The sequence below is a fragment of the Trichosurus vulpecula genome, chromosome 1, assembly GCF_011100635.1.
Source record: "Trichosurus vulpecula isolate mTriVul1 chromosome 1, mTriVul1.pri, whole genome shotgun sequence".
Classification (NCBI taxonomy): domain Eukaryota; kingdom Metazoa; phylum Chordata; class Mammalia; order Diprotodontia; family Phalangeridae; genus Trichosurus; species Trichosurus vulpecula.
Genome location: NC_050573.1, coordinates 476,563,344 through 476,585,224, shown reverse-complemented (window position 1 = coordinate 476,585,224; position 21,881 = coordinate 476,563,344). Strand labels below are relative to the sequence as shown.

Genomic DNA, 21,881 nt, shown 5'->3' with positions numbered 1-21,881 from the left:
CAATCACCTTTTGATATGATTTGGCTACACTTGGGAGTTTTACACCCCAGGTGGGAGTTTGACGCCTCTCATCTAGGAGGCATTAATATGCATTTTTTATTATAATATTGTCTGGAGGCAAAAAAATAGGAAGCCCCTTATTTAGTGGCAAGAAAAAAAATATAAGCTCTGTAGCCTAAAAAAGTTCGTACTGTAGTTATATTTCTACTACTATTGAGCTTTCTACATATTTTTCCACACCAACCCTTCCCATCTCCCCCCAATATTTTGTGTTGGTAGAGCATCAATCCTCCGCCCACGGGTGTTGCTGGCGCCAGCTTGAGCAGAACAGATTGTTAAAATTTCAGTGACCATTTACGACTAGAAAGTTGGAAATGCTACAAATCAGGGATTGATTTATTGATCATCTAGACTTAAAGAGATGGAAGAAAATGTTAATGATGCAGATTAAACTTTAAAGTGCATCATGTGTACTTTTTCTTTCTTCTGGAGAGCCCGTGGTTAAACATTTACCAGCACACCCATTCCTCCACCCCATGGCGCTTTTACAAGCTATGTTTATGGCCACGGGGCGGAGGAAAGGCTGTCGCTGTTGGCCCCAATTTGAACGCAGCTACGGACCCGAAGGCAGAGCTGGGTTGCCAAATCTCATCGTATTCGAAAGATGGGCAACATATTTTTTCCGAATGAAATCTATGCCAGTTTCTCCAGCAATTTCAGTTGACGCGGCATCATTCCATCTCTGCCGGGCCAATCAGCGCACCTCATTCTTCTCCATCAGCCAATGAGAGCAAAGACGTGTTCTTTCTCCAGCACCGCCTCCTGCTCGTCTCACCAGAAGCTAGGCCAGCCTCCGGCACTCGGGAGGAGAAGCGAGAAGGGGAGCGCCGCCCTCTGTGCAGCTGCTCGGACCCGTGCTATTGGCTGCTGCTCGCTGCGCACATCTCCGGGAGATCTGGTGAGCTAAGGGTCTCCCGGAAGTCTTCGTGCTGAAAGGGTCCTGGCCGGGCGGTTTTCCTACCAGGGTAAGCATGACATAGAGGCATAGGATCTGCCCGGCAGCGGAGGGACCAGCTTGGGCTCCGGGCTCCCCGCTCATCTTTTCCCCGTGGGAGGCTGGTGGGTTGTCGAGGCGGACCCTGTGGAGGAGAGGGCAGCATTGGCCGAAATCGCCCGGGCGCTCGGGGGTCTATAATTGAAATTCTGGGGAAGTGGGGAGAGCAGTTGAATTGGTGGCTCACCTCGTCCCCCAGGTGCCTGCAAGGTGTCTGTGCCAACACACGTAGCGGTTCCGTGGTCGGGTTCCAGGGGCTCCGGGGGGGGAGCCTGCTGAAATCTCCGGGGGTGTCACTTGGCCTTTATAGGCTGGGATCCTTTGGGCATTGCCCTGTGGCTGGCATCCCGGGGAAGGATCAAACTTTGAACCTCAGCTGCCCTGAAAGAGCACCGTCTCCAAGTTGTTGCTCATACAGCCCTGCACCCTGGGTTCACCCTAATAGTGCAGTTTGTGGTTGGGATTCAGCAAAATTCTAAAGGGATTGGCTACATAGGTATGGCTTGGACTAAAAACTCGAGGAGCAGTTTACAGGTATGAATTTTAACTTTGTTTTTTAAGTTCATATTTCGTGTCGGTCTTTTAACACTGATGATTAATTTAAAAGGCAAAGAAGATGCAGCGCCTCTTTTCCTTCACTCCGCCCAGGTGCCCAGTTCGTTGTCTCTGCAATATCTGTGCAAAATGTATGTAGGGTTATCTATGGACTGTTTATATATCATAGTCTATAGATAATAGGCATTTCTATTCACTTGTTATATTTTCTCCCGAGTGAACAATTATGGATCTGAAATGAGATATCTGTAAAGTGCAGTGCCTGGCACGCGCCTAATCAATACTTGCTGTCTTGACTCATGTAAGAGGTTCCACAGTGTTCGAGGGCAAAATGCAATTAATACAACATTATTTTCAAACAGCAATATCTGGAGGATCTCTCGATTTTTAGGGTACCCTTCTTCGATTTGAATTACTCTATTTCATCCATGACAGAGGCAAACACTTTTAACCACGATAGTCTCCATGTTTTATATGCCCCGATTGCTATCAATTAGAAGACCTTGAAAGAAATACTTTTAAATTAAGTTGCAGTGGGAATGCATTAATGAGTTTCTTTCACTATAGGACAAGTTTTGAGACTTCCTCTAAACGTTGGCTTTACTTGATCCACCGTTGGACAGCAGAATCAAGAAATAGCATTTGAAGTCACTAAACTCCTTAGTCTCAGCTTTCTCTTCTGCAAGATGGGCAAACTAATACATGATACTGATTATCACACCGTTATTTTGAGGACCACGTGAGATAATGCACGTGAAGCATTTTGTAAACCTTAAAACCTTTACAAATGAGGGCAGCTTCTATATTGCTGTTGTTATGTCAACTATTACCAATTCACAATTGTAATTGGCAATGTGTAAAGTCATTGGAGAACTTGTTTCCCAAAGTATGCTGTTGAGACTAGAAGGCTCACAGAAAATAAGAAAACGTAATAAAATTTAAATGCTTACTCTTATAGTTGATTATAGAATTTCATATTTAAAAGTAATAGTTTTCTAAATTTTTTTTGTTTTGAACCTGTTTTGCCCTTGTTTAAAAAAAAAAATCAGTAGTTCCTGATGTCATTATACCTATAGATAGAAATAAAAATACTTGTAATCTCAGAAAAGAGTGCTTGGCTATTGATGCCTCCAAAAATGCATTTTCCTAGTAGAAAATAAGACTGGTATAAGCAGATTGGTATAGGGACTCCAGCACCTCCCAGCAGAGGTGCTCGCTGTGGCCACAGTCTTTGGTATCCCAAGAAAGTTAGTTTACCTCTTGGAATTTCAATTTCCTTTGATGGGAAATGGGAAATTTCTGCCTCCCAGCCTCATTAGAGGTTGAATGGGATAAGAATATGTTATATAAATTATGAAGCAATTGTACAAATGTAGAAATGGTCCAATTATCTATCAGAAATTATTAGAGTAGAATGTGCTGATAAATTTTTTAAAAATTCAAGAAAAGGTAAAGTAAGTTAGAACTTAGGGAACAGATATATACAAAATGATTCTTACTTAAAAAAAAGATTGACAAAGATCCTTTTAAATAATGAGCAGAAACCCCTCTTCCTTGCCTTCTTCCCCCCCCTTCCCACTTTCCTTTCTTTTCCCAGTCTTTCTGCCCCCGTCTTTCCCTCCTGTTCCCCCTCTTTCCTTCCTCAAACCTGTTTTCTGAGAGGTCAGTATGGGGAAACTCCTTATACAGGAATTCTCACTATGAAAGCACTTCAGCAACTTACCTGTAACTTACAGCCTGGGTTAACTACTAGCGACTGAAAATCAACCAGAATTTAAGCATATACAGTGGGAATTTAATTTAAAGAAATACTATTTACAAAGAACAAGACAGGAAAATTATTGAAGTGACCAGAAGGACAGCTACATAAATGAAGGAACAACAAAAGTGTCCTCTTGGGCAATCCACTTAGCATACTTAGCTCTTAGTTTTTTGTTTTCTTAAATGAGGGAGTGCCTAGATGAACCAGATTCTTGCTCTAGATCTCTGGTCTTATAGAATGGGCATAATGTATGCTGTTGAAAGTGTGTGAGAACAATAGCATATGTAATAATGTTAATAACTTTACATATGTAAAGTTAGAGGGCTTTTTTAAAGTTCCCTTCATATACATTATCTCTTTTGATCCTCACGTTAATCCTTACATTAGAGCCCATCTCATACTTTCCTTTTAATTATCGTCAGCTCTCTTATTATGTAAAAGAAGCCTGCGTTAAATGTTTATTCTTACTTTTGGAATGTAGTCCAGCATATGCAGAGTAATGCCCAACTGTTTTTACTGACAGATTCAGACAATGGCACACTCATCGTCCTCTGTGCTCAATTTTTATGAGACAGTTCACTCAAGAATTCAAGAATTGAGTACCTGTTTACGTGTTTTGCAGAGCACAAGCATTTGTTGTTGTTAAGTTGTTTTCGTCCTATCCAACCCCTTGTGACCCCATTTGGGGTTTTCTTGGCAAAGATACTGGAGCGCTTTGCCATTTCCTTCTCCAGCTCATTTTACAGATGAGGAAACTGAGGCAAACAGAGTTCAGTGACTTGACCAGGGTTATACAGTTAGTAAGTGCCTGAGGCCAGATTTGAACTCAGGAAGAGGAGCCTTCCTAACTCCCTGCCAGGCACTCTGTCTACTTTACCACTTAGCTGCCCCAGATATAGAGTTCTTCCAGAACTCCTCCCATGTATTTTTCCTGTGAAACATATGCATATACAATTTTTATGTTACATGTATACATGTGTGTGTATGCACATAGAAGACCAAGTAAAAGTTTTGATGCAGTCCATCAGCCATGAGATAGCTTTATTTGAAGGAATCAATAAATAGGCAACAAGAAAGACTTTACTTTTAGGGAGTTTTGGTGTGTTTCATTATAGTAAAAAAAAAATTTCAACATTCCAGGATCCAGGCAGATTCTTTGTTTTAGTTTTTCTTTCCACAGAGGTGTTTATGGTGAATTCATCAAATTTGTGAAAGACTTTATTTCTTTTTTTCCCATATTTCTTCATTGCCTTGAAATTCCAGCTCATTATCTTTTTAGATAACTCATTACTTGATTTGGGCAAGATTGCTTGCGATCACATCAGCTTTTGATTTTATTACTTGAAATTATCTCCTAAGCAATAAGGGTCAAACTTCATTTTGGAAGGAAATGGCTTATAACGTTCCTTCCTGCTTATATGCCTTTCTTTAACTAGCTCTCCCTTACCTTTCCACACCCCCCAATTAGTTTGATGTATTTCTACATCAAACTCTTTGTGCTTATTTGTGTGTGTTTTTTGTTTAGTTCAGACAAAAATGAGGTTCAGCTCATGCGTGCCTCCTCATATTTGTATAATTTCACACATTTAGATTATGCAAAATAGAAATTTTTACCCCTTCCTCTTTTCAACATTATATATGTATGTAGATGTCCCTTTTTCAGCCCTCTTTTCCCTCATAAAACCCTCAGAACAAGAAATCCAACCCTCACTACAGGTACTCTGTTTTTCCTGTTTCGCTCCCTAAATACTGTTTAAAGATATGGAGGTTGTGAAGGGACACTTGTTTCTTCTGCTGTCTGAACACTAATTACTAATTATCCTAAATGAAATTACAAAACACTCCAGAAGTGAAGACAGACCTAAATAATTGGAGATATACTAATTGCTCATAAGTAGGACGAGCCAATATAATAAAACTGACAGTACTACCTAAATCAGTTTACTTATGTACTGCCATGCCAATCAATGAATTCTTTATAAAACTAGAAAAACATGACAGTTCATCTGTAGGAACAGATCAAGCACCATCAAGGTTCATGTACATGAAAAAGAGTAGGAAGAAGGAGGATCTACTTATATCATATTTTAAACTTTACAAAGCAATAATCATCAAGATAATTTGGTACTGGTTTTTTAAAAAGGTTAATTAATGGAACAGATTAAGTATACAACATAAAAGTTAGCTAAATCCAGAGAAAGAATTGTGGAGTGTGAATGCAGATTGAGGCAAACTATTTGGTCTCTTTTTTTTCCTCTTCTTTTTTGGTTTTGTTTCTTCTCCCTCATGATTCATTCCACTGGTAATAATTCTTCTTTGCAACTTGACTATTGTATAAATAAGTTTAATGCAAAGGTTTATATAGAATCTATATCAGACTGCATGCTGTCTTGGGGGGGAGGGGGAAGGGGAGGGAAAGGAAGAAAATTTGAAACTCAAGAACGTGTAGAACTAAGTGTTGTAAACTAAAAATAAAAAAAATAATTGAAAAAAAGTATGCAACATAAAGAAGCAAACAAAAACCTAGTGAGTGGCCTATTAGTTTGGTAAACCCAGAGACCACATATCCTGGGTTATGGCTTACTCTTTGACAAAAGATGCTGGGAAAAATTAGACTGCAATTTGGTACAAATTAGCATTAGATCAGCACCTCATACCATGTATCAAGGTAAGCTTCAAATGAATACAGGATGTACATATACCACATCATGTCATAATCAATTTAGACAGACAAAGAAGAAATTATTTCTCATATCCATAGATAAGGGAATAGTTCATGACCATATGAAGGATGAAGAGGATTACAGAAAATAAAATGGGCAGTATTGTTTATATAAAATTTAAAAGTTGCACAAACAAATTTAATGCATGTAAGATTAGAAGGGAAAATTAATGGGAAAAAAAATCTTTGTGGTGAATTTTTCTGATAAAGGTCATTTCCAAAACCTATCAGGAAATTATGCAAATTTATAAGAGTTAGTTCCCAGTTTATTATGAGTAGGCAGTTCTCAAGGAAAGAAATTCAGGCTATTAATAGCCATATTTAAAAAAGGCTCCAAGTCATTAATAATGAGAGAAATGAAAACTAAAGCAACTCTTTGGTTCTATCTCATACTCATATCGGAAAAGTTGACAGAAAGGAAAACGGACAAGTTGGAGGGATTGGGGGAAAAGAAACGTTGTCAGTGGAGCTGTGAAATGACCTAGCACTTCTTGAAAACAACCTGAATCTATGTCCAAAATGTTTCTGTACATACTCTTTAATCCTGAAATACCATTACTAGGCCTACAACCCAGATAGCTAAAAGAAAGAAGAAAAGGACCCAAATGTATAAAAATATTTATAATAGTTCTTTTTGTGGTGGCAATGATTGGAGACTAAGGTGTGATGTCTATCAGTTGCAGAATGACGGAACAAATTATGATATATGAAATGTAATGGATTACTATTGTCCTGTAAGAAATGGAAAAATAATTCAGAGAAACATGGAAAGACTTGTATGAACTGATGCAGAGTGAAATAAGTAGAACCAGGAAAAGACTATGTCCTATAACATCACCTGTGTGATAGTATAAAAAGGACAGTTTTGAAAGACATCAGAACTCTGATCTAAGTAATGATCAATTGTAGATTCCAGATGACTGATGAAAAAATGCTACTTACCTCCTGACAAAGAGGTTATGGACTAACGGAGGTTGAAACATGCTTCTAGGCATGGCTAGTATGGGAATTTGTTTTACCTGATGACTGCTTATTTGTGATGTTTTTTATTTTATTTTTATTTCCATGGGGAAGGAGACAGACAAAATAAATATTTTCTAATTTAAAAAAAATCAGTAAAAAATGTTTGCACAGCATCGTGGTACAGCCCCTTCCAATTGCTGGAATATATTTACCTTTCTAGGTTTTTTTTTTTAACCTTTTTTTACATTAAAAAATTCTTATTCAATTCTGGTCTTTTAATCAGGAATGCTTGAAAATCTTTTCCATTAAAGTTCCATTTTTCTTTCTGTAGGGGTATATCCAGCTTTTCACAGTAGGTTATTCTTGGTTGCAAGTCCATTACTTTTCCATTTTGGAATATTGCATTTCCAGATCTCTTGTTTATAATAGAATATTTAAGGTGTTGTGTATCCTCACTGTAGTTGCTTCCTTGATACTTGAATTCCTTACTAGACTCTTGGTGTATTTTTTCTTTTACAGGCAAACTCTAGATGTTGGATATGACATTCCTGGGACTTTTATAGGTGATTGATATATTTTTTCTATCTTCACTTTGCCTTCTGATTTAATATATCCGGGCAGTTTTCATTTATGATTTCTTGAAATATAATGTCCAATTTTTTTTTAATCATAGTTTTCAGTGACTGCAATCATTCTTAAATTATGCCTCCTTTTCTTATTTTCCAGGTGAATTTTTTTTATATCAGGTAGTTTACATCTTCCATTACTTGTTCAGTCTTTTATATTACTCCAGTATTTCTTGCTGTCTCATGTAGTCAATGATTTCTATTTGGTTTATTCTAATTTTCAGGGATTGTACTACTTGGGCATGGTTACCAGTTTTTGTTTTAAGCTGTTTAATCTCCTTTCATTTCATTACTCTAGGATTTTCATCTTACTTTTTTCTCTTGCTTCATTCTAGGTATTCATCTAGTCCGTGTTAAAAGTACATTTTTTCCCTTTTAAGTGTGCTTATATTTGTAATGGCATTACTGTCTCCTAGGCTCGATTTTGGAGTATCTCTAAATCTACAGTATTTTTCATACTGACCATTTTTTTTTAAAGTTTTCTCATCTCTCCAGCCATAGTCCCTGAGTGGGGGCTTTATTCCAAGACCAGATTCTGCCCCCTTCTTGGCTTTTAGGTAAAATTGTTGGCCTTGTTTGTTAGGATATATGGCCCCTGTATTCTTGTGTTTATCTTGTTTCTTGAGGTTCACCCGTCTGGATTTTTGAGGTGGAGCCCTCTGTGGAACTTGGAGCCCCTGGACCGTTAGGGCTATACTGGTTGTTGGTGGCTTCCAAGTTCTCCACTATGTGTTTCCAGCTGTCTTTTGGCTTTCTGAGACAGCTTTTCACTTTTCACTCTGCTGTCTCTCTTCTGTCCCTTTGTTTTTGCTTTTTTTTGGGGGGGGGGCAGGGCAATTGGGGTTAAGTGACTTGCCCAAGGTCACACAGCTAGTACATGTGTCAAGTGTCTGAGGCCGGATTTGAACTCAGGTCCTCCTGACTCCAGGGCCGGTACTCTACTGACTGCCCCTCTTCTGTCCCTTTGACACAAAGAATTGCAGATTACGCATGCCTCTGACCTACCTCTCATCCTATTGGGAAGCTGCTGCCTTATTTGCTTGGGCTGGCAGCTGGCTTTGCAAGTAGTTCCCTTTCCTATTTCCTGTGGGTTTCTGGATAACATGTAGTTTTCCAGAGTGGAATAATTTACTTTCTTGATTAGCTTTCTTGATTATTATTTGGCCTGTTGCGATTTCCTGGTTTTGATAGTTGATAGAGTTAATTGGGGCGGGGCAGGGGGGTTGGAAGGGGACTGAGAGAGGAAGACTTATCTACCTGCCTATATTCAGATAGTCATCTTGGCCAAAAATTTACTGAGTCAACTGCTGTTGTGATTGTTTTAAGGCCATGAGGCCTATGCTCCACAGCTATAGCTTAACTACCTGCAAGATATTGTCATTAAAGAGAAATATTTTTAAGGCAGTAAGGGTGTTTAGATCATTAAAAGCACAATGTTTGTTTTGCCAGATGTGATCTAGCCCAGTCTCTTTCTGTTCAATCCTGGGGCTAAATAATTGTCCATCTGTATGTCACCTCTTCAAGATATTTGTAAAGATGAATGGCATTTCTAGTTGTATTTAACAATATGAGCTGTAGAACTTTGTTTGAAAAATGTTTTTCAAGGTATAAATCTTTAAATAGAGGGTTTGTGTTTTTATGTGTGTTATGGAACTGTAAGTGCATTTTCTTTAAGTGGTCCTCTATAACTTATTCTTTTCCATAGATTCTTATTTGAAATCAAAAACAAGGTTGTAATTTAACTTTTCTTCTGTAATTACTTTTAATCCCAGCTAAAAATATTTCAGTAATTACTTTGTGTTGATAGATACCTGAATTTTATGACTAATATTAAATCCTGGTTTTTAAAACAGGAAAAAGAAATGGAAACCTTGACCGATGCTACTTTCCTTGCAACTAAAATTAAAAACACACTCTGCCAGTACCACAGAATTGAAGATGATAAATGGAGAGTTGCCAAGAAAACGGTAAATTTTTAATGGTTTTTTAATTCCTTCTTCAGTGGAAATTCATGGTGTCTCAGAAGTCTTAGTGTCCCAAAAGCTTAATTTTAAGCTACCAAAGCTTAAAACTACCCCAAGGCTTTTGGTATATGCCATATTGTAAAGTATGACCATTCCTATATTGTGGTTCACACAAGTTACACTGTTGATCATCAGGCCTAGATTTTCACAAAATAATGCCCACTGCATTAACATTTTAGAATCCTTTTACCGTGCTGAAGGATAACAGCTGTCTCATGATTTAATTTGCAGTATAAGGTTTTGGTCTTTTTCCCTTATAAATATTTGCTTTCAGGAAACTTTAGAAAATCAATTATAATAATTAATAGTTTCTCCAAGAAAGGGCTATCAAACTAACTTAATTTCTTGCTTCTGATTCACACAATAGATTGTGTATGTATATGTAGTAGGATGAGGTCTAAGGGAAGAAGCAGTAACCATAACTGAGACTTGAGTACATTTTGCTTTTATGTGTTGACACTCATTTATTTAGCAAACATGTCTTGAACAATTACTGTGTCCGAAGCACTGCATTCAATCTTGTTTCTTTTTCTTTTTTTTTTTGGAAAGATAATACCTACCTTAGAAACTAATTATATATTGGGCTTTTTATATTACCATGAGAGTCATTACCAAGGTGGAAATTATGTACCAGAGACAATGATTTGAGTAGATGTGAAACTAATCTGAGAAAAGTGTATTCCTAGTAGCTTAATTTCAATAGGAGAGGAAGGGCTGTTACTATTAATTTTATATTGGTTAATAATTCTCATTTGTTCACTAAGTATTGAACTAAGGAATAGACTTATTGAATTCTTAACATAATAACTCTATCATAATGGTTTATCATCTTGAGATAAAGAAGCTGAATTTTGGGGACTATATAGGAGATGGAACCAAGATGGTGAAGTAGAGGAGCATTTCAGCCAAATTCCCTCAACATTCCCCTCCAAACAATTTAAAAATAATGTATAGAATTAAATTCTGGAGTGACGTAGCAGCAGGCTTTAAGAGCTCTTACCTCCCAGAGAAAGTAAGGGAATTGGACAGCTTGTCAGAGATTATAGGAGAACCCTCTGTTAGCACTGGGTGAATATGGAGCACTGCTTGGCAGCAACATGTTCCATTATCCAGTTTTGGGTCACAGTTCTAGGGTAGAGAGGGTCACAAGAGGTCAGGGGGTCCTGGTTGCACTTCCAGGATGGAGAGGAGTGCTGGAATTTGCAATTGCAAGAAAATAGGGTTGAGTAAGGACCAGAGCACGGATGGGGAGAGTAGTGAGCACACCTCTGTACAGTTCACACCACCTTGAAAGCATGGAAAACTTACTGACTTCTACCTCCCTCTCCCCCTGAAAACAGCACAATGAAAAAGCCTAAAACTTGGGATAGTTATCCCCACCTCACCTACCCCAGGCCCAACTCTAACATAAAGTTCACAGTCAAAAAATAGGCTAGAAGAATGAGCAAGCAACCACAAGAATTTAACCATACAAAGCTACTATGGTGACAAGGAATTTCAAAACAGAAACTTGGAAGACAACAATCTGAAAACATCTACAAGCAAAGCTTTAAAGTAAAATGCACATTGAACAAGACTTTCTAGAAGAGCAAAAGAAAGATTTTTTTTAAAGAGCAAAAATAAAAAGAAATGAGAGTAATGGAAGAATATTATGAAAAGAGAATTAATAGTTGGTAAAAGAAGTACAGAACCTCACTGAAGAAAAGAACTCCTTAAAAAGTAGAGTTGTCCAACTGGTAAAAAAAAGTACAAAACTTAACAGATGAAGATAATTCCTTATAAAACAGAATTAGCAAAATGGAAAAAGAAGTACAAAAGCTCACTGAAGAAAATAATTCCTTAAAAATTAGAATTGGGCAAGTGGAAGCTCATGACCGTATTAGGCATCAAGAAATAATTAAAACCAAAAGAATGAAGAAAAAGGAAGAAAATGTGAAATATTTTGTTAGAAAAACAATTGACCTTGAAAATAGATTAAGGAGAGATAATTGAAGAATTGTTGGACTACTTGAAAAATTATGATATATGTGTGTGTATATATATATATATATGTGGGTGTATGTGTGTGTGTGTGTGTATATATATATATATATATATACACACGAGCCTATACATCATATTTCAAGAAATTATAAAGGAAAACTTCCTGGATATCTTAGAACCAGAGGGCAAGATAGAAATCTCATCTCATGAAAGAGACCCCAGAATGAAAATTCCCAGGAATATTATAGTAAAATCCCCAAGCTCCCAGGTCAAAATACTTTCTGAAAATATTTTCTCCCAGGAGAAAATACCAAAAGTAGCCATAAAAGAACCATTCAAATACCTTGGAGTCACAATCAAGTCACAAAAGACTTAGCAGCTACCATGATAAAGGAGCAGACGGCTAGGATTTGATTTTCTGAAAGGCAAAGCAGCTAGAATTACAACCAAGTATAACCTATCCTCATCCTTCAGGGGAAGAAATGAAAATTTAATGAAATAGATCTTCCTGATGAAAAGACCAGAGAAAAATAGAAAATTTGACGTTAAAGTACAAGATTCAAGAGAAGCATAAAAGAGAAACCTGAAAGAGAAATCACGTAATTAAATTTAGTCAAAGATTAAACTGTTTACATTCCTATATATGAAGATGGTACATAAAACTCCTAGGAACTTTATCATTATTAGGACAATTGAGTATGTTGAGATGATCTAAAAAAATGGAGGGGGGATTATGAGGGATTTAGTGAAGAAGGGGAAGAGAGAGGAAGAATGGGGAAAATTACCTCACATAAAGAGGCATGCAAGAATGGAGAAGAAAATGGGGCAGGGAGAAAGGCAATACTTGAACTTTATTCTTAATTGAAAGGGTTCAAAGAGGGAAGAATATATATATATAGTCATATATCCACATATATGATGTCCATATTTATACACACACACATTCAGTGTCATATAGAAATCTACCTTTCAGAATAGGGAGGTAGGAGCGGAAGGGGATTAAAGAAAGGGGGGAGGGGAAGTGATAAAAGGGAAGGTAGATCAAAGGAGGAGGTGGTCAGAAGAATGAGTTGGGTCAAAGAACAAATCATAGAAACAAATAATTTCATTAAAGGGAATGACAGTAATGAGACAACATACCAAAATGTATAGGATGCAGCGAAAGCAGTACTGAAGGGAATATTTATATCTCTAAACACATCAACAAAAGAGAGAAAGAGCAGATCAGTGAATTGGGCATACAATTTAAAAAAACACTAGAAAAAGAAAGAATTAAAAATCCTCAATTAAACACCAAAATGGAAACCCTGACATTTAAGAAAAATGAAGAAAATCAAAAGATTTTTAAAAATGGAAAAAATAAAATTAGAGCTGGTTTTATGGTGGTGGTGGGGAACCCAGTAAATAGATAAACCATTGGTTATTTTGATTCAAGGAAAGAAGAAACCAAATTACCATTGTCAAAAATTAAAAGGGTGAATGTATCACCAAGGAAAAGAAATTAAAGCAGTTATTAGGAGCTATTTTGCTTAATTATATGTCAATAAAAATTATAATCTAAGGGAAATGGATGAATATTTACAAAAATATAAATTGCCCAGATTGACAGAAGATGAAATAGATACTCAAATAACTCTGTCTTAGAAAAAGAATTTGAACAAGCCATAAAATGAGGACCCTTATGGATTTACAAATGAATTCTACCAAACGTTTAAAGAACAATTAATTCTAATTCTATATAACCTCTTTGAAAAAATAGGTAAAACAGTCCTACCAAATTCCTTTTAATGTACAAATGTGGTTTTGATACCTAAAATGGAGAGCAAAATTTTTCTGATGAATATTAATACAAAAATTTTTTAAAAATAGTAGCAAGGAGATTACAGAGATCTGTCATAAATCTCATACACTATGACCAAGTTTGATTTATACCATGAATGCAGGGCTAGTTCAGTTTTAGAAAAATTATATACATAGTTGATGATGTCAATAACAAAAAAGCAACAGAAACCATGTGAGTATATCATAGATGGCAGAAAAAGCTTTTTGGCAAAATAAAACACCCATTCCTATTAAAAAACAGTAGAAAGCATGGAAATGCATGTAGCTTTTCTTAAAATGATAAATGATTTAGATAGTACCTATCTAAAACCAAGAATAATCATTTTTCTGCAGTGGAAATAAACTAGAAACCTTTCCAATAAGATCAAGGGTGAAGCAAAATTATCCATTATCACCATTATTATGGTAACAATATTGTACTATAAATGTTAGCTATAACAGTAAGAATAAAAAAAATAATCGAAAGAGTAAGAATAGACAGTGAGGAAACAAAACAAGCACTCTTTTCAGATAATATGATGGTGTACCTAGGAAACCCTGGAGAATCAACTAAAAACTTAGTTGAAACAACTTCAGCAAAGTTGCAGGATATAAAACAAACCCACATAAATTATCAGCATTTCTAGATATTACCAATAAGACCTGGCAGGAAAAGACAGAAAGGGAAACATTTAAAATAACTGTCGACAGTATAAAATACTTAAGAGTCTACCAGCCAAGACACATCCATATGAACACAGTTACAAAACAATTTTCCCACAAATAAATACAGATCTATCTAAACAATGGGAGAAATAGTAATTGCTCATGGCTAATCTGAGCCAATATAATAAAAATGATAATTCTACCTAAATTAACTTATTTAGTGCCATACCAATCCAACTGCCAAAGAATCATTTTACACATCTAGAAAAAAAAATCGGGAAGAACAAAAGGTCTTCAAGAATAGCAAGGGAATCAGTGAAAAAAATGTGAAGGAAGGTAGCCAAGTATTACCAGATTTCAAACTATATTACAAAGTGGTAAGCACTAAAACAGTCTGGTGCTGGCTAAGAAAACAGAGTGGTGGATCACTGGGATAGATTGTGTACACATTATACAATAGGACAACTATAATGAAAACAGAGAAACATGGAAACATTTGCACAATCTGATGCATAGCGAAGTAAGCAGAGCCAAGAAAACAATATACACGATAACTACACCAACCCCAAAAACCCCAAAAGTTGAATGTTGCAAAATCACGAAGTCTAAGCACGACCCCCAAAAAGAAATATGAAAAGACATTTCTCAGTGCTTTGGAGGTAGGAGATCCCTGGGTGTGAATCATTGCATATGTGTGTGTTTGGGTGTATGTGTATGTATATGTATATTTTCTATTCTTCCTCTTTGGGGAAAAAAAGACTTTGTTATAGAGCATGGGTCTATGGGATGGGGGAAGAGGAAGATACAGTGGGGCATTGTAAAAACAAAATTATATCAATAAAATTATTTTTTTAAAAAGGAAACTTATCTGAAATGATATATAGATTAAGAATAATATAGTTTAAATGGGTAAATACAACTAAAAATATATAATGAAAATTAGACATTATTGTATCAGGTGAACTTGTCATTAGTGTAGAATGAGTGATTTTTGCACTAACTTGTATACATCATAACATGAAGCAGAATAATGGTGCCATTATGCTTCACATTGCCTGGTACCCCTAATGGTATGATATTACTTTATTGGGATGCTATAATTTAGGTTATATTTGAAGCACTTTAATCAGGGATAGAACAATTTCAAATTCAACTCATTTGATAAAACACAGTGCAGATATTTTTTACATTTCTCATTGGGAGTTTCCTTATATTTTAAAGTGGACATGGCTATGAGGAGATAGAAAATATTAAGTGATTGATTTCAGTAGCTTAAATGATATTTATGGTATTACAGTGTCCTGTTTTGATTTTTTCAGAAAGATGTAACAGTTTGGCGAAAACCATCAGATGAATTCAGTGGATACCTGTAAGTTTATCTTCTAAAGGTAGTTCTTAATCCTCTTTAAAGCGTCGCATACATATATGGTCACTGGCATTACACTGGACAAGAAGTGTTAGCCTTTTGGTTTAGAGCTATTTAAAAAAATTAAAATGAATGAAGCTGCTATGATATAATTTGCATACTCAAGGTCCCTCCTGCTGTCCCAAAGAACTTAGGATGCACCCTGACACTCTGAAATATAATGTCCAAGACTGACCAGATGTGTGAGACGGACAGTGTCTATGACAGGGTCAGGGAAAGCTAGAATTGAATGAATTGTTGAAAGCAAAATGCTTTTGTAATGAGATGAAGTGGGAAAGTTAATCTCCATCCTCTGAGAAAACTCCTGAAACAATTAATGATGTATTTGAAGGGAGAGGTAGTAGGACTCCTCAACTTCCTTCCTCATAGCTTTTTCTGTTCCTTTTCCCTGTGAAGAATAACATTAAGTTTATATTTCACTAATGCTCATCCATAAAGGATCAGATTAGGACTGTTTATTTCAGAAAGTGAAATTGCCTCTGGAGAGGGGCCTGTTTCATGATCTTTGCAATATTGGTGGACACTGGTGACCTTGTCCTTTTTTTGGATACTCTTAATTCACAGTCTTTGTTGATTCTACGTGATGGGTGCTTACTGACTTTTCCTTATGTCTTTGCTGGCTTTTCATCATCTTTCTCTTTTCAAACATAGATGTCTGCTGAGGTTCTATCCTAAGGTTTTCTGTTTTTACATTTTTTTTTCCACTGGCAGTCTTCTCTACCCTTCCAGTCATACCCTCAACCACTCTCCAAATATAGGGTTCCTATAAGAAAAAACTTGACAGCAATTAATTTTCTAAAAGTGTGATTCACTGCTTTGAGTCGATAATGAGTTCTCCCTCAAGCAGAGGATGGATGGCAAATTGCCCAATGTCTTGTAGAGGAGATTCGGATTCAACGTGGACTGGATGACCTCTGAGGTTTCTTTCAACATTGACTTTCTGTGATTCTGGGGTAAACTTTTGGTGAATTTACTTAAAGTAACCTGAGAAATATTTAGTTAAATCCTCTCATCCGAAAGATAATTAGTCCCAGAAAGAATGAGTGACTTATTTAAAAGTCATAACTAGTTCATGAAAGAACCAAGACTATTAATAGGTTGTGACAGAATCTTACATCACTCCCCTGCCTAAAAACCTGTTGTTCCTCATTGCTACTTATTCAAGGTTCTCCCCACACTTGCTTCTGCCTGCCTTTTCTGAATTGTCTCTCTTCCTTCTTCTTCACACACTTCATTCTACCCAACTAGTTATTCCCGGAACTTCATTGTCTATCTCAGACTATTTTGGTGCATTTTTACAAATTGTCTCCATTATCTGGAGTTCACTCTCTTTTTTTCTGCCTCTTAGAAGAATATGTAGCTTCTTTTTAGGATTAGTTCAGTGTTAAAGTTGGGATTAGTTTAGGATTCAAGTTCAACTTCTCAGTTAAACCTTCCCTGGTTGATCCCCTCAGTCATTAATGCTTTCGAAGGATTTTATGTTTACTTATTTGCATCCAAGTAGAATGTAAGTTCCTTAAGAGTAAAAGCTATTTTTTGTCATGTTCACAGCACAGTGTCTCTCAGATATGTAGTGTGTGTGTGTGTGTGTGTGTGTGTGTATACGCATGCACATGTATATATGGAGAGATACAGATATGTTTGTTGAACTAAGTTAAATTGAAACCAGGTCTTTTGACTCCCTATACAGTCTACATTCCTACACTCTAGGGCCTCATTAAGATAATTATTGTTACTACTTCCTTGATGATTAGTCACGTATGCCTTATATCTCTTGTGTTTTTGTACTTAATGTTGTTTAACTTTTGTTAGTATCCCTTGTGACATCCCTTGTTTCCCAAGCTTGATTTAATTTTCTTAGGGAAAGGATTGTCTTATATTTCTTCAACCCCCTCCCACCCCCAGCCCCTGTTACACACACACGTGCACACACAGACGCATGCATGCAGGCACACACACACACACACAAACACACAATACTTTGTACACCGTAGGGTCTTAAATAATTTGTTGATTTAAAATTACTTTGTAGGGATTTTGTTTTACATCCTTTTTCAACTCTCTACAGACCCCCAAACAGAGGCTATTAGAGATATCCTCGGCCCAGAGTTTGTTTAAAATCCAAAGGGAGTAGTATGTTTAGTACCAGTAGGATATTACTGGATGAATGTGCAGTAATGATGTATATGTATCATAACCCCAGAATTGTAGCAGTATGTAGGCTTTTATGCATTTTGTGACTTAATGAGATTTCATGGTATTTATGTTGAGGTAATATAGTTCAGATAACTGTTTGCCAGGAAGATGAGGAAATGAAGGAAATGTGTAGAATAAACCTATGAAGTGATATTTTTATGATCTACACCCTGTTCTTAAACCTCTCCTTCAAATTTCCTTTATTCGTTTAGAGTCAATTCTACTTTGTAAAAGATAACAGAAATGTTTCTCTGATAACATGTAACATCTATTTCTCTAGCTACAAAGCTCAAGGTGTTATGGAGCATGTTACTAACGACGTTATAGATCACATACGTCCAGGGCCTTGTCGCCTAGATTGGGACAGCTTAATGACTTCCATGGATATCGTTGAGCAGTTTGAAGAGGTAAGTCATTTCTCTAAGAAGGCATTGAGTGTGTTTGCATGTATGGTGCTCCAAGAGTCATAAGTGACCTTAGTAAAGTCTCATGATAGAACCCTGTGCGTTCTCTCAAAGAAACTAAAGTCACTGAAGTGATTTTGTGAATAAAATAAACCCAGTCAGAGTTTTGAGTTTGCTTGCCCTGGTAGCAAAACCCTTATGACCGGGGACACCATTACCTCTTCTTTTGTAAGTAATGTTACAGTGGGAAGAGAGTGGAACTTAGAGTCACAGGACCTGAATTCTACCTCTTTGACCTTAGGAAAGTCACTTCTGTGGGCCCAAGTTTTCTTCATCAAAAAAAAACAAAAGAAAGAGGTAGAAGAAGAGAACGGACTTGAAGGTCTAGATCTAAGAGTCTCCTTCATTTGTAACATGAACATGTTAAAATATAGCCTTCATCTACAGGTTCCATGCATGTATGCAGATGTTCCATTGACAATTAGTCCTTGAAATCAGAGGCAAAAACACCTTAACCAGTGGAGAAATGGATGATCAAGGAAGATGCAACTCCTTATTATGCTTGCTATTTTCATGCAGAGTGTTTGAGCAGGTCGTTTTAGCCTGAATAGCTTGCAGCATCAGCTTCTAACTCATTGCTCTGGAACCCATGTAAGACAAGTGGGCCACTGTAATGAGAGCAGAACCACAGAACAGATCGGTTAGGGTCACTTTGAGAAGAACTTTGTTAGCTGTGCTTGTTGCCTTTGTAATGTTTTTTTTTTTTCTAAAAGATTGATTAGGTATCACTTGAATTTTGACCTGTGCGTATTCTTCCTATCACAGCCAGTCATTTTAGTTCCTTTCTTTCCTTTGTTTTGTAGAATTGCTGTGTGATGCGTTACACAACCGCTGGGCAGCTGTGGAACCTCATTGCACCAAGAGAGTTTGTTGATTTCTCCTATACAACACAATATGAAGATGGACTTTTGTCATGTGGTAATAATCTCAGACCTATATTGCTTTTATAAGTTAGTTCTTTATTAAATGAATGTTCTTTTCTGTGCTCTATATAGTTTTATCTATTTTAATTAGTGACATAATCGATATTAAACTTTAGCAAATAAGATAATGTGAATGGCTGTTGAACTGCAGTCACTGTCATAAGGTGGCTTTTTTGCACATATGAATTTCATAGCTCTCTTAAAAAAAGAAGGGTTCCCTTTACTACTGTCTCAGAAAACTACTGGATTTTGGGTCATAATAGGAGAATTTGTGATAGTATATATAGCTGTCTAGTTCTTTTTTGTAATTCTAAGGAATACTTTTCTAATCTTGGGAAACTGTCCCAAATGAAATTCTTTGCTTCCTAGACAGTTTCTTCTGAAGAGAAAGTAATGCTGCTGTGTTTACAAAAGTTGGTGCTTGCAGATAAGCATCATCTTAAGTATTTTAGCCAACACAGGTTTTAGACTTTAGGAGTAGTAACCAGAAGTAACTTCTCTGCACTTGGCTTTCCTGGGCAGTCAAGTATTGGCACAAATATCATAGCTCCCTAGGAGTTAATGGACAATTTCTTTTGCGTTTTGCCACTTACACTACAACTACCGACCTCCCTGGCTTCCTTTAAGTCTCAACTAAAAGTCCCATTTTTTATTAAAGCCTTCCCCAACCCCTCTTAATTCTAATACCTTCCCTTTCTTAGTTATTTCCTATTTATTCTGTTTATAGCTTGCTATGTGTGTGTGTACGTGTGTGTGTACGTATTTGCATATTGTCTCCACCATTAGATTACAAGCTCCATGAGAACATAGCCTGTCTTTTGCCTCTTTTTGTAACCCAGTACTTTAGCACGGTTCTTGGAATAGAATAGTAGGTGCTTAATAAATGTTCATTGATGTAAACTAGTAAAACTATTGGAGATTAATTTTTCCAGTAAAGCTTAGGCAGGAAGTCCTCATATACTTTGATGAATATATTGAATTAGATGCAAATTATTATTCTTAATAATGTTGTTTTTAAATTGTTTTGTAGGCATAAGTGTCCACTATGAAGAAGTGAGACCAGATTTTGTCCGTGGATATAATCATCCCTGTGGTTGGTTTTGTGTCCCACTTAAAGATAGTTTTGATCGAAGTCTTTTGACTGGCTACATTCAGACAGATCTTCGAGGGATGCTTCCTCAGTCTGCAGTAGATACAGCCATGGCTAGCACCCTGGTAAACTTTTTTGGTGACCTCAGAAAAGCCCTGAAGGCCTAATTGGGTGTGGACCAAAATACCAGGAACTCATCATCATCCATTCCTCTTTCCTGTATTATGTTGTAAAAATCTCAGGCTAGGTTAGAACTTTGTTGTCTGGAGTATGATGCTTTCTTTTATTCCTAATGCCTATAGAAGGCATTTCGATACGGCTGTAGCAGAGTTGAAACTACCGTATTGCTTAAAAACACAGAAAACTGGATTTCACCTTAAGAGCTGACTAGTGTCTCAGTGTGAATATATACTTGTTGGCTTCTTAGGAATTATCAGAAGCACAAACTTCATGTTAGGATCTTTCTAAAAACTAGTTTGTTTTTTTTAATATATACTGCTTGTTGTAGAGTCTTATGTATATATATTCAAAATAATTTTTTGATCTTATTGTTAAATTCATGTTTTAAAAAAATCTATAATCAGTTGCTTTGAGATTGATTTAGACTTAGATAAATTAGAGCAAACAATGATTTTTAAAATTATTTTTCAGAAGTTCTCTTTCACTGGTAATTAATGTGCCAGTTAAGTATTGAAATGAAGAAATGTAAGGGTTTCCCTCAACCCACCATTGATACAAATAATTTATTAGAATTCAAATGTATTTACATATCAATAGCCAGCCATCATTCTTTTATTAAGTACCTAAGGTACACTGACTTGATACCTCTTGAGAAATACTTGAGGGTGTTTGTAGGTAAACTTGGGCTATGGGAAAAACTGTAACAAAATATCTGCTTCAAATGTATGAGTGTAGCAGTAGACTTTACAGTAGTAGTCCATGCCAGTGCAGAATATTGGTAGTGTATGACAAAATTTTTACTTGAGAATTGCCTACAAAGAAAGGCAAATCAAAGACATGCACTCTGTGTTTTATTTTTGGAAATAAAGCTCATAGCTTCTTATGGAGCATTCTAATTGTGCATAATAACAATGCAATTATAGCATAACTTAAGCCATAGCTAGAACAAAGGCGTGCCTGGTGGTTATCTGCACAGCTGTGAAAAGTCATGAGGACTTGAATGACCCAAATAGGGAAGTGTTCCAGTTCTACAGATGTGGTCAGGTAAGGGCTCATTTTAGGTGATCTACTATTGTACAAAGAAATTATGAGAAAGGAATGATGGTTTAAATGTGAAATGTAGAAAATATAGGGGCAGTAAGATGATGCTTATAAATGTGCTTATGTAGACACATATGCATATGTACACATAAACTTGCATATAAAAAATGTAAAAGGCATTTTAAAATGCAGACTAGCTCCTTCTACTTATGATGGTGGACTGAAAGGATATTTACTTTTTGAAAACATCTTGAGCCATACACAGCCCAGTGATTCAAGCCATGGAAGTATTAAGTAATTAATATGCCCAGACTCCTAATATGCATTTTTTCCTGCTTGTAAAAAAAGAACAAACTATAGCTGCTATCTTATTAAGAAGAGCTGC

At 36.4% G+C, this 21,881-nt stretch overlaps 1 protein-coding gene across 3 annotated transcripts; it reads left to right on the top strand.

Annotated features, from left to right (window-relative positions):
- Window positions 1–867: 867 nt before the first annotated feature.
- Window positions 868–20,768, top strand: STARD4 (StAR related lipid transfer domain containing 4). Of its 3 annotated transcripts, none has more exons than XM_036768222.1 (6): window positions 868–1,025; window positions 9,536–9,649; window positions 15,496–15,545; window positions 18,079–18,205; window positions 19,066–19,180; window positions 20,216–20,768. In XM_036768222.1, the coding sequence occupies exons 2-6, from the start codon at window positions 9,545–9,547 to the stop codon at window positions 20,440–20,442; spliced, it is 624 nt and encodes a 207-aa protein (XP_036624117.1). In that variant the 5' UTR covers window positions 868–1,025; window positions 9,536–9,544; the 3' UTR covers window positions 20,443–20,768. The 3 variants fall into 3 exon arrangements, with proteins under 3 accessions (XP_036624117.1, XP_036624119.1, XP_036624120.1); XM_036768224.1 differs by having other exon boundaries at window positions 869–958; XM_036768225.1 differs by lacking the exon at window positions 868–1,025 and having other exon boundaries at window positions 9,546–9,649; window positions 15,500–15,545.
- Window positions 20,769–21,881: the final 1,113 nt, after the last annotated feature.

Bases quoted from the DNA above. Each gene is read 5' to 3' on its own strand.
- STARD4 (XM_036768222.1), top strand. From the start codon at position 9,545: ATGGAAACCTTGACCGATGCTACTTTCCTTGCAACTAAAATTAAAAAC. The intron at 9,650-15,495 runs GTAAATTTTTAA...TGATTTTTTCAG, and splicing joins GGAGAGTTGCCAAGAAAACG to AAAGATGTAACAGTTTGGCG. The intron at 18,206-19,065 runs GTAAGTCATTTC...TTTGTTTTGTAG, and splicing joins TCGTTGAGCAGTTTGAAGAG to AATTGCTGTGTGATGCGTTA.